Below are 11,843 nucleotides of genomic sequence, written 5' to 3' on the forward strand. Positions count from 1 at the left end.
GTCTGATCTTGGACCTCTTCGCTACTTTCTTGGGATTGAAGTCTCTTCTACCTCTGATGGCTTCTTTATATCCCAGGAAAAGTACATCCAGGATCTTCTTGCTCGTGCTGCTCTTACTGATGAGCGCATTGTTGAGACTCCTATGGAGCTCAATGTTCACTTCTCTGCTACTGATGGTGATCCCCTGCCTGACCCGACGCGTTATCGTCATCTTGTTGGCAGTCTTGTTTATCTAGTTGTCACTCGTCCAGATATCTCTTATCCGGTTCATATTCTGAATCAGTTCGTCTCTGCTCCCACATCGGTTCACTATAGTCATCTCCTCCGTGTTCTCCGATATCTTCGGGGCACGATCTCTCACCGTCTATTCTTTCCTCGCTCCAGTTCCTTACAGCTTCAGGCCTATTCGGATGCTACGTGGGCTAGTGATCCTTCAGATCGCCGTTCACTTTCTGCTTACTGTGTTTTTCTTGGTGGTTCTCTCATTGCCTGGAAGACAAAGAAACAGATTGCAGTTTCCCGTTCGAGTGCAGAGGCTGAATTGCGAGCGATGGCTCTTTTGACGGCAGAGGTGACTTGGTTACGGTGGTTACTTCAGGATCTTGGTGTTTCTGTCACTACACCAACTCTGCTCTTATCTGACAGTACAGGTGCTATTAGCATTGCACGCGATCCTGTGAAGCATGAGCTCACCAAGCATATTGGTGTTGATGCTTTCTATGTGCGCGCTGTTGTGCAGGATCAGGTTGTTGCTCTTCAGTATGTGCCTTCCGAGTTACAGTTGGCGGATTTCCTGACGAAGGCCCAGACTAAAGCACAACATGGCTTTTATCTCTCCAAACTCAGTATTGTTCATCCACCATGAGTTTGAGGGGGGGTGTTAGAGTTATAATATAAGTCATGTACCCTTTTGTATTTATCCCAATATATAAGGGGTTTCCTGCATATAGTCCATCACCCGTACATGTATATATACCGGCCTATGGCCTCATGGGAATACAAGTTGCTTATTCCTACAAAGAGAAGGTGCGCACACATGTATTGCTTTGTGGATTCAACCAGGTCGTAGTAACTTACCAAATGTAAACAGTTCTCTGCAACAAATAGCAGACCACTGGGGCAATCCACAGAAGATACTGGAATCACATGGGACGCAGGCAGAAATGAGATGGATGAATATGCCAAGCTGTGTCTACTAGCATGTAATAGCCAAGACCTATCACTGAGAACAATAATGTCAGAATTAGCTGAATCACGCAATGGCACCAAGCCTACAGGGGTAATTCCAATATGCCTTATAGCAACCAACTGAAGGAGAGTATTAAGAGAAGGTGCAAAAGACTCCTTGTAAAAGGAACCAGGGAGATACTGGTCTTTGCTTGTTCCTGACTCAAACCTGAGTAACATGCCATTTCTTAGACCTGCGAGAATGTAGAACCTCTCAGATGCTACAACGCGAACATTTTCAGGTATACAGCCACTAACTGGAGCACCGAGCGCATTGTTCACTGATATAGACCCAGTAGAGAGCAGCCTAAATGCTTCATCAGGTTCCAGTGAGATGACTTCCACAGAAGGTTTATGAGTTCCAATGACAGCAAACATGCGAACATTAACTTCAGCAACAGAATTATTCCCTTTTCTCTCCCTAAAATCACCACCAATTGCAGAAGATGGCGTTCTAAGTCTCGAGTCCTCCTCCGGAATGGATATGCAAGATACTTCATACTGCAATTGGACATGCTGTGTCTCATACAACTCGTATTGGAGTGAAGATAATGGTCTGACCCTGAGAATATATAGGCAACAAGGATTTGATGTAGCAACAGCAACAACATCATGTCCAACAGCACCAACACTGATAGTGACATCAGGATACCAGTCAACACAAACTGGAGAAGTTAAGGTCGCACCCTCAGGGTGAGCATATGATGTAGGCAAACAAAGCTTTACACCTTTGCTGTGAATTTGCACAAGTAAACCATCAGCTATTAAACCACATGCCAAAGTGCAAACCTCAGGCTGAAATCCGACAGCATCACTAATGTCATTAAAGCTCAGACCTACTGATAGTATTCGTGTTTCCTCAACAAATGCCAATACAAGAAAAGAGTGATATGTATCAGTTCTCTTCATTCTCAATGTCCATAAACCAGTAATACCCTGATAAATAGGTTCAGTCCTCAGAAGTTTCTCCACATTGACACCATTCCTTATAACACGCAATGATCCCTCCGGACACATTCCACAACATGAAAACAACTGATCCTGCTTCTCACCATGGTAGTCAGCAATTGCTAAATCTAACATCGGTCCTACATTCTGAACTGTACTTTTATGCACCAGTCCACCATGTTCAAGATGAAGGATCATTCCATCTCCCATCTCTACAAACCCTGCTATCATTCCTCTGTCCATCCATAAAAGAGGTTTACAAGGCAAACCCCTACGGACACGCTCAGGCAATACCTTCAATCCTTCAGTATCCCAATTAAATTCCAGAATATGAAATTCTCCATCATCCAAGCAAAAGATCAGCCTTGGTTGTCCTCGGATGGCATCCGGCTCCCAGCTCCATGAGCAAACAACCCTTGATTTCATGCTTCCCGGGTTATCAGCACCATCAATAGCCATGTAACTGTCATCCATCATTATGTTATTTCCAGAATCTCTCAGTTCTAGCAAAGCACAAGCAGCAACATCATCATCAACATCTAATCCTCGACATGAATCTTCAACACTAATTTGTTCTCCAACCAGACTGCCTGTCATGCTTATTCTAATGGTACAACAGATGTCCTTTGGGTCCCTAAGATCCACAATTAGAATATCACCAGCACGAAATAGAAGTCCAAAGCCATCCAGCTGAGGAATTTCTGCGATCTCAAGCGCCAAAGGTCCAGGTTCTGAGTAACTAGATAGGTATTGGATGCCACCATCGTTGGCAGCTAGTGCATACATTGACAAGTCATTCGCATCAGAGCCCTTCCTGAAACAAAGAAACTATGCCGCTTGCACAACCATACTGGGGAACTGAATAGCAACTGACGGTACAAAAAAATCAAATAACAGCTGCGTGTAACAAGCCAAGAGCAAACCTGTTAATTATCATTGCCACAACTGGGTAATATTCATCCATCGAGCAGCGAGTCCTCATGAAGCACATGCTCCAAACCGTACCGCGGATATCACTGGCCTTATATACAGCATGGATGATTTTTGCCTTCTCTACAATTTCTGGTGGATAAAAATATTTCTCAAATTATGACATGGAAGATCTTCAAATCTGGAATAATGTACTAGATTAGATTGGGCTTGAGCAACAGAAGTAGGAAAGGCACTATTTATATTCAATAGCCACCTTGTCAAGAAAAATACCTTTATTTGGACCATAAACATGCTGAGTCCTTCCAACACGCACAACAGCAAATGCATCCTCGTACGCACTAATAGCAACCCAAGCAGAGCTGATAAGAGAAGACTAATGTCAATCACTTGATGACAAGACCCATTCTCCAAGCGCTCAAAAGCTCATGCAGACATCATTCAGGAAAATTCATTGATGACTGCAGTCTATAGCACCATGTTCATATGCACATGAAAGCTTTGCACAATTAACAAATCTTACTAATGAATATATATCTACAATCAGAATCAAAAGAGGGCATCCGTAAAATGCCTCACAAGTCACCGAAGGACCCTTTTACATAGTTCAAATATTTTCTTGGATTACATCCTCCAAATATAAGGTCCTACATGTTGTAAACTGATAACCAGACTGTTGCATTAGGAATGCAAGTAGTATTATTTCTGGAATCAAACAGAAGCGTCAACAATCAATACTCAGACGCGAACAGAAAGTGTAGCGACAAAAAGGAAACAGCTACTTCCTCATGCCACATAATTAAATACTCCCACCTAATAGACAGACAGCTGCAAAATAAAGCCTGCACTGCGGATAAAGACAAAGAATGGGCCTAAAATCTTGCAAAGATGTTCTGTGCACAAGTGCACTATGATAAATTCAAGCAATTGAGTCAATTCATAACAGAAGAAGTAAAGAAAATAATTGCTCTAAAGAAAGTTTGACTGGTAACAGAATACCAGAGCTCTGCTGTAAGAAGCATTCTGTCACTTCCATGAACAAAAGATTCAGCACAAGAAGAACTTTCACTCACTCATGGTCTATAGCCAAAATTCTTCCCAGCTGATCCCTCGTATTTCCTGGTTTGGATAACTCGATATTTCCAATTGGAATAAACCTACAAAAAATCCATGAGTATCAATAATAGGTATCTGAATAGTGGACAAACTATCTAAGCAACTCCAATCATCTCAAACACAACGAGATATGTGCAGAATAAAACCTCCATGCCTAAATATCACAACCTAAGTTCACGTTAGGTTTGATCAAGAACCAGCAGATAACATGCTTACATAAATACTGAACCTGGTTGTTGAATTTATTTACAGGAATCGCGTCGTTCTGTTTATTTCGTATGGGAAGTGCAGAGCTGGAAGCTTCGAACCATTGTTATGCCCATAGGGGAATGCTTAAAAATAACTTCGAGTTTGCAACGGTAGGCAACCAACCAAGGTACTTGGTAGAATTAGTATAAGGAATACTGCAATCTGCTCAATTTTTTGCTACTGATTGCAGCTATGTGCCACATCGAAACCCGGGTGTGGTGTCAAATGGGCAAAGGCCAGGACGTCGCCCCCCTGGTGGCGCGCCGTATCTTGATCTGGATATTGTGGCAAGTGAGCAAGGATCGGGTCATCGCATCCTTAGTGGCACGCTACATCGACGCCCGGGTGTAGTGGAAAATGAGCAAGGGTCTTTGCATTTGACTCGACGAGTGTGAAGGGTAAGGAAGCTGGCTGAGCCTAGGAGGATCCGCTTAGGTAGCTGGAACGTAGGGTCCCTCATAGGTAAGCTGCGGGAGCTAGTTGATACAGCGGTGAGGAGGTGTTAATATCCTTTGCGTCCAAGAGACCAAATGAAGGGGACATAAGGCGAAGGAGGTGGAGGGTGTCGGCTTCAAGCCGTGGTACACGGGGCGACTGCAAACAAAAATGGAGTAGGTATCTTGATAAACAAGAGCCGGATCCGTGATTGCGGCGCTTCGGTCCTCGTCTCCGCACGCGCGGCCTGACCGGCCCAGATCCGATCTGGCGAAGCCCCCCCTCCCTCTGTCCGGCTGTTGCGTCCTCTTGCCCGACGTGGCTCCCTCAGTACTGCGGGCTTGGGGCCGGCGCCCGATCTTGCTGTCGAAGACGGCAGGCTGCCGGGGGGGTCGGCTCCTTGGCGGCGCAGAGGGAGGTCTGGCAGCGAGGCGGCGGCGCTTGCCCATGCGCGGTGTCTGTCGGCGCGCTGCAGGGAGGCGTGGATGGGCTGAGAGGGCGGACGTGCGGTGATGGTCGAAGGCAATGGCATGGAACCTATGGCAATGGCGCTATTGCACATGCCTAGGGTGTGCTAGAGCCCTCCTACTGTCGCTGTCACATGTGCCTGATCCGCTCGATCTCTTCGCGGGAAGCTGACCGGTGGCGTGGGGCCTGCTGGTGCTTGAATAAAGGCAGCGGTCCAAGGGTTCCTCTTGCGCCAAGATGAAGATCTGCCTGATGCCCGTACTTTCTGATCTGGCCGGAGTGGCGGGTTCCGGAAGGCTCCGCTGGCGAACTCCCATTGGCGTATTATGCCTGGAGATTGTTGGATCGGGTGGAATTCGATCGTGCCCATTGGTTCTCCGTCAAGGAGGGAGCGGTGTGAAGCTCTGCTATCTGTTTCCATCAAGGGATATTTTACCCTATGGTAAAGTCAGAGGCGGAGAATGTCATGAAAGTCGAGATTGAAGGACTAGTAATGGTGATTGTAGCCTACAGCATCAAGGAATTTGCTTGGAGTTTTGGGATTCGTAGCAGTGGTATGTAAGTGAGGGCGACATCACAGGTGAAGTTCAAGGTCCTACCTTTCTGGGTGAAAATCCAAGGTCTGGACTGCCTGGCAATGACCTTGTTGAAGACATTGTTTTGAGAGTGGGGATTATCTCCAGGGTGAAAACCCAAGATTTACGATCGGGTGACGACGGCGCTAGTGCACTGTTTTTCCTTCTTGAAGGCGTCGTTTTTGGAGTACTTGGACATCAGGTGTTGTCTTGGTGGTGGTTGTGTTGCTGCTGCAAGTACTGAAACTCTGTAACGGGGCTTTTCCTTTTTAGCTTCTTCGTTTTTTTGGCTGTGTGCATCCGTCATGCCATTAGGGCATTGCGTTGTTGCAGAGGCTGGGTGTAATTGGTATCTCCGCCATATCAATATATACTCTTTATCAAAGAAAAAAAGGGTATGGAATGGTAGACGTCAAGAGACGTGGGGACCGGATTATCCTAGTCAAGCTGATAGTTGGGGACTTAATTCTCAATGTCATCAACGTGTATGCCCCACAAATAGGCCACAACGAGAACACCAAGAGGGAGTTCTAGGAAGGCCTGGAGGACATGGTTAGAAGTGTACCGATTGGTGAGAGGCTCTTCATAGGAGATCTCAGTGGTCATGTGGGCACATCTAACACAGGTTTTGAAGGGGTGGATGGGGGCTTTGGCTATGGGCATCAGGAATCAAGGAGAAGATGTCTTGAGCTTTGCTCTAGCCTACGACATGATCGTAGCTAAGGAAAGAGAATCACATCTAGTGACTTCTAGTAGTGGTCAACACTTTAGCCAAATTGTTTTCATCCTCTCAAGAAGAGAAGACAAGTGTGCGTGCCTAGATTGTAAGGTGATACCTGGAGAGAGTGTTGTCCCTCAGCATAAGCTTGTGGTTGCTGACTTCCGCTTTCGGATTCGTGTCCAGCGAGACAAGCGTGCCAAAGTCGTTAGAACAAAGTGGTGGAAGCACAAGGGGGAGGTAGCTCGGGCTTTCAAGGAGAGGATCATTAAGGAGGGCCCTTGGGAGGAAGGAGGTGATGCAAACAATATGTGGGTGAAGATGGCGACTTGAGTTTGGAGTGTCCAGGGGAAGTAGAAGCGAAGATAAAGATACCTGATGGTGGAACGATGATGTCCAGAAGGCCATTAAGGAGAAGAAAGATTATTTTAGACGCCTATACCTGGAGAGAAGTGCGGACAACATGGAGAAGTACAAGATGGCAAATAAGGCGGCAAAACGAGCTGTGAGTGAAGCAAGGGGTTGGGCATATAAGGATCTCTACCAGCGGTTAGACACAAAGGAAGGCAAAAAGGACATCTATAAGATGGCCAAGATCCGAGAAAGGAAGACGAGGGATGACAACCAAGTCAAATGCATCAAGGACATAGCAGACCAGCTTCTGGTGAAGGACGAGGAGATTAACCATAGATGGCGGGAGTACTTCGACAAGTTGTTCAATGGGGAGAATGAGAGCTCTACCATTGAACTGGACGACTCCTTTGATTATCTAACAAGCGTTTTGTGTGGTGAATCCAGGAGTCGGAGGTCAAGGAGACTTTAAAAAGGATGAAAGGAGGCAAGGCGATGTGGGCCCTGATTGTATCCCCATTGAGGTGTGGAGACACCTCAGGGACATAGCGGTAGTATGGCCAACCAAGCTTTTCAACCTCATTTTTCGGGCAAACAAGATGCCAGAAGAATGGAGACAGAGTATATTAGTACCAATCTGCAAGAACAAGGGGGCATTCAGAGTTGTACTAATTATCGTGGAATTAAGCTTATGAGCCATACAATGAAGCTATGGGAGAGTCATTGAGCACCGCTTAGGAAGAATGACAAGCGTGACCAAAAATCAGCTTGGTTTCATGCATGGGAAGTTGACCATGGAAGCTATTTTCTTGGTACAACAACTTACAGAGAGATAGGGGGAGCAAAAGGACCTATATATGGTGTCCATTGACTTGAAGAAGGCCTATGATAAGATACCATGAAATGTCATGTGGTGGGCCTTGGAGGAACACAAAGTCCCAGCAAAGTACATTACCCTCATCAAGGACATGTACGATAATGTTGTGAAAAGTGTTCGAACAAGTGACGGCAACACTACGACTTCTCGATTAAAATAGGACCGCGTTAGGGTCAGCTTTGAGCCCTTATCTTTTTGCCTTGGTGATGGATGAGGTCACAAGGGATATACAATGAGATATCCCATTGTGTATGCTCTTTGCGGATGATGTGGTGCTAGTAGATGATAGTCGGACGGGGTCAATAGGAAGTTAGAGTTATGGAGACAAACCTTGGAATTGAAAGGTTTTAGACTTAGTAGAACTAAAATCGAGTACAGGAGGTGCGGTTTCAATACTACTAGGCACGAGGAGGGGGGAGGTTAGCCTTGATGGGCAGGTGGTGCCTCAGAAGGACATGTTCCGATATTTGGGGCCAATGCTACAGAAGGATGGGGATATCGATGAAGGTGTGAACCCTCGAATCAAAGCCAGATGGACGAAGTGGCGCCAAGCTTCTGGCATTCTGACAAGAGAGTGCCACAAAAGCTAAAAGGCAAGTTCTATATGACGGCGGTTCGACCTGCAATGTTGTATGGCGCTGAGTGTTGGCCGACTAAAAGACGACATGTGCAGCAGCTACGTGTGGCGGAGATGCGCATGTTGGGATGGATGTGTGGCCACACAAGGAAGGACCGAGTCCAGAATGATGACATACGAGATAGAACTGGGGTAGCACCGACTGAAGAGAAGCTTGTCCAACATCATCTGAGATGGTTTGGGCATATTCCGCGCATGCCTTCCAAAAGCTCCAATGCATAGAGGACGGCTAAAGCGTGCTGATAATGTCAAAAGAGGCCGGGGTAGACCGAACTTGGCATGGGAGGAGTCTGTAAAGAGAGATCTAAAGGATTGGAGTATCACCAAAGAACTAGTCATGGACAGGGGTGCGTGGAAGCTTGCTATCCATGTGCCATAACCATGAGTTGGTCACAAGATCTTATGGGTTTCACCTCTAGCCTACCCAACTTGTCTGGGACTAAAGGCTTTGTTATTGTTGTTGTTGTTGTTGTTTGCAGTATAGTATGTACATGCTTCTAGATTCCGAAATTCTAGTTGCTATTTCAGCAGGTGAGTTGGATGCTGAAAGTGATATGCATCCTATCCTATATAAAAATACACATTCCCCCATATGCCTAAATTGCATGCTATCTTCTAACTTCGTCAAGTCTCACAAGGTCCCGGTTACCTATAATCACAATACTGCTAGAGTACAACATACTCCCTCCATAAAGAAATATAAGAGCATTTAGATCACTAAGTAGTGATCTAAACGCTCTTATATTTCTTTACGGAGGGAGTACTAATTTGCAACAAATTGATTGCTGCATAACAAGGAGCTCAAATTTGCATAAAAAAAAGAAGCATTGAAAAAACTAACAAGGACCAGGACTGACCTATGCATCTGACAACAAAAGTAAAGAAGGGAAAGCTTTCCAGAATCAGAGAGTAGAACCAGAATTTCTTTCCCTTCAATCTGAAAAATACAGCAATTAAATATCATTCAACGTGTTAACACCTGAAAAGCACGAGAAGAGACGCAAAGTATTATGCTTTGTTGCGAAAATAAACAGAACCTCAGGCCAGATACCGAAGTGTTTAAAGCGCCAGTCCAAGACACCAACATCTTTTACAATCCCAAATGTACTTTGCTCGCAGATCGACTGTAAAACACCATCCTCACCAACCACAACTAATTCAAGTGAAGTTCCCTGCAGCAATGACCAACTTTTTCAGTAAAATACAGAGTAATAATAAGCAAGAAGCAACAACAGCTTCATGCACAAATAATACATCAGCCTTACAACAAGAGATTGGTATGTACAGCAGTTCTTTTGTTGGATACATTTCCCTGTTGGTGATATATGTAGCCTTTAAGGCATTTCTAGAAATGTCCGACCTTCTGATTCAGGTTTTACCATGACCACACTCCAAGCAGATTGGGAAATGGAGAAAGAAGACGCCACATTACCGAGATAAAATGTTTCAAATTACTAGCACAATGCCAGTGCGTTGCTACGAAACTATAAAATAAGAGGAGTTAGGTCACTCGCTTAGGAAATTGTCAAAATACAGAGACGCCATGCGGAATTTGCTCGCGGTTCACTATTAAGAAGATCAAAAATACCACAAAAGATCACATGTCGGGCATTGGAGAATCTTAAGCGATCATGTTCCTTTACAAACACAACATTTCGAATGTTGAAATATATGAGAATAGACAATGATACTACACAAGGTCGTGGATCAGGTAGGAGGATAAGGTGTATCATCATTTTTGAATTACAATCTGTTCACTCTCTTGTTCTGTGATACAAAACTGAAATAACTTGGCTGGGAAAAAAAACAAGAACATTATATTGAGTTGGAGTCGTATTTTTGCATTTGTTATTTGTGCCCAGGTGTTAGTCTCACATGAATAGTACTGTATTGTTATTTGCGTTTGGTCCCACATGTGAGTATAAGTACACTTGTTTAATTATGTTCATGGAAGGTTGCTATTCTCAATGTGGGTGGGGGTGCATTTGTTTATTGATGAAGGTTGTTAGTTCCATATATGAACTCACCACTAACTCTGAAAGATTACGCTGCTGAAACTGAGAGTGTTAGCCAACCCAATTGATTGTAGCCACGATCTGTTTGTGTCTACAAGTTCCACAAAACCGGCGACAAATTCCGCACCTATTTCCTTGTAGTACTACGAGGGGAGCAATAAGCAAACCTGCCCGGATCCAGACCTCCAAACCCAAACTCTGCGGCACACAGGGCACCCCTTCCCACTAGACTAAAAGGAAACCATGATCGAACCCTCCACGTATCGAAAAGCTCTCGACTACACGGCCCATGATTAGGAAAGCAGGCTCGGAGAGGGGAGAGGAGGAGCCACCTTGCAGAGGACGATCTCCCAAAGGTGCTCCGAACGGAAGTGGCCACGGGCGACGTGCTGCACGGCGCTGCCATTGAGCACGCGTTTGGCGAGGTAGTGGGTGGCGCTGGCCCCACCGGCGCCATCGGCGAAGAAGGCGGAGGCAGAGGTGGAGGGGCCCGACGAGGACGACGCCACCGCTGCTTCCGCAGAAGCAGCAGCCTTCGTGGCAGAGGCGCCGTCGCCGGAGGCGGAGGATTCCATGCCCGACGCTTCCGGAAGCTTCGAGGCGAGGAGAAACGTTTGTTAGGGTTTGGGAGGGAGGCGGGTGCGGTTGGCTCGGCCACGTGCCCGATCTGAGGAGAAGAGAGGAGGCGGGTTAGGGTGCTTTCAGTTGGAGGGATGGCATGGAATGGCACGAGTCGATCCATTCCGGACCCATGTTACACAATTTTGGATTTCGTTCGAGAAAACCGTTTTTTCAACGATTTTCGTTCATCTCGTTCTGGCCGGTATTAATGTGTATGGCCCAAAAAATTTGTTATTTCTAAATTCAGAGCCCGGTTCGTGATACGTTACAATCCACAAATATCCTCATTGGTATAAATGTACGAACTCACCTTCTCTTAACCCTTTTCATTTTCCTTTTATCCATCCCATTGAGCGGCGGCTGCACGCAACCTAAGCGGAGCGAGCGAGGCGGGGGCGAGGTGCAGCGCCGCCTCTTCCCATCCACCTCCGAGACTCACACACCCCTGCCAATCTTGTATTTCCAGTCCACGGAGTTCGAAAGCCTCATGAAGAGTGGTCGTGCCGACCAAGTTGATGGTGGCAGCATCATGAAGCGTGTCCGCACAACTTCTATGCACATATAGATGGGCTCCGGCATCGAACAGGTCGACGGGAGCAGAAGCATGTGGCGCATCCAGCTGGGCTCGGGCAGCGCTCGACGCACGCTCTTGTCGGCAAGCTGAGCATGGTATTCT

General features: G+C 46.0%; 1 protein-coding gene across 4 annotated transcripts in view; it reads right to left on the reverse strand.

Moving 5' to 3' along the window:
• LOC123426147 (DNA damage-binding protein 1) overlaps positions 1-11,242 on the reverse strand; it is a 32,624-nt gene extending 21,382 nt beyond the window's left edge. For 2 of the 4 annotated variants that reach the window (XM_045109922.1, XM_045109921.1), the window contains exons 1-7: positions 10,879-11,234; positions 9,569-9,703; positions 9,389-9,468; positions 4,179-4,262; positions 3,379-3,467; positions 3,099-3,237; positions 1,078-2,989 (exon numbers count right to left, since the gene is read on the reverse strand). In XM_045109922.1, the coding sequence (XP_044965857.1) occupies positions 1,078-2,989; positions 3,099-3,237; positions 3,379-3,467; positions 4,179-4,262; positions 9,389-9,468; positions 9,569-9,703; positions 10,879-11,121 (2,682 nt within the window). In that variant the 5' untranslated portion in view covers positions 11,122-11,234. Of the gene's footprint in view, positions 1-1,077; positions 2,990-3,098; positions 3,238-3,378; positions 3,468-4,178; positions 4,263-9,388; positions 9,469-9,568; positions 9,704-10,878 lie in introns of those variants that run through there. The other 2 variants (XM_045109925.1, XM_045109923.1) reach the window with 2 other exon arrangements.
• Positions 11,243-11,843: the final 601 nt, after the last annotated feature.

Source organism: Hordeum vulgare, chromosome 2H (genome assembly GCF_904849725.1).
Source record: "Hordeum vulgare subsp. vulgare chromosome 2H, MorexV3_pseudomolecules_assembly, whole genome shotgun sequence".
Taxonomy (NCBI): domain Eukaryota; kingdom Viridiplantae; phylum Streptophyta; class Magnoliopsida; order Poales; family Poaceae; genus Hordeum; species Hordeum vulgare.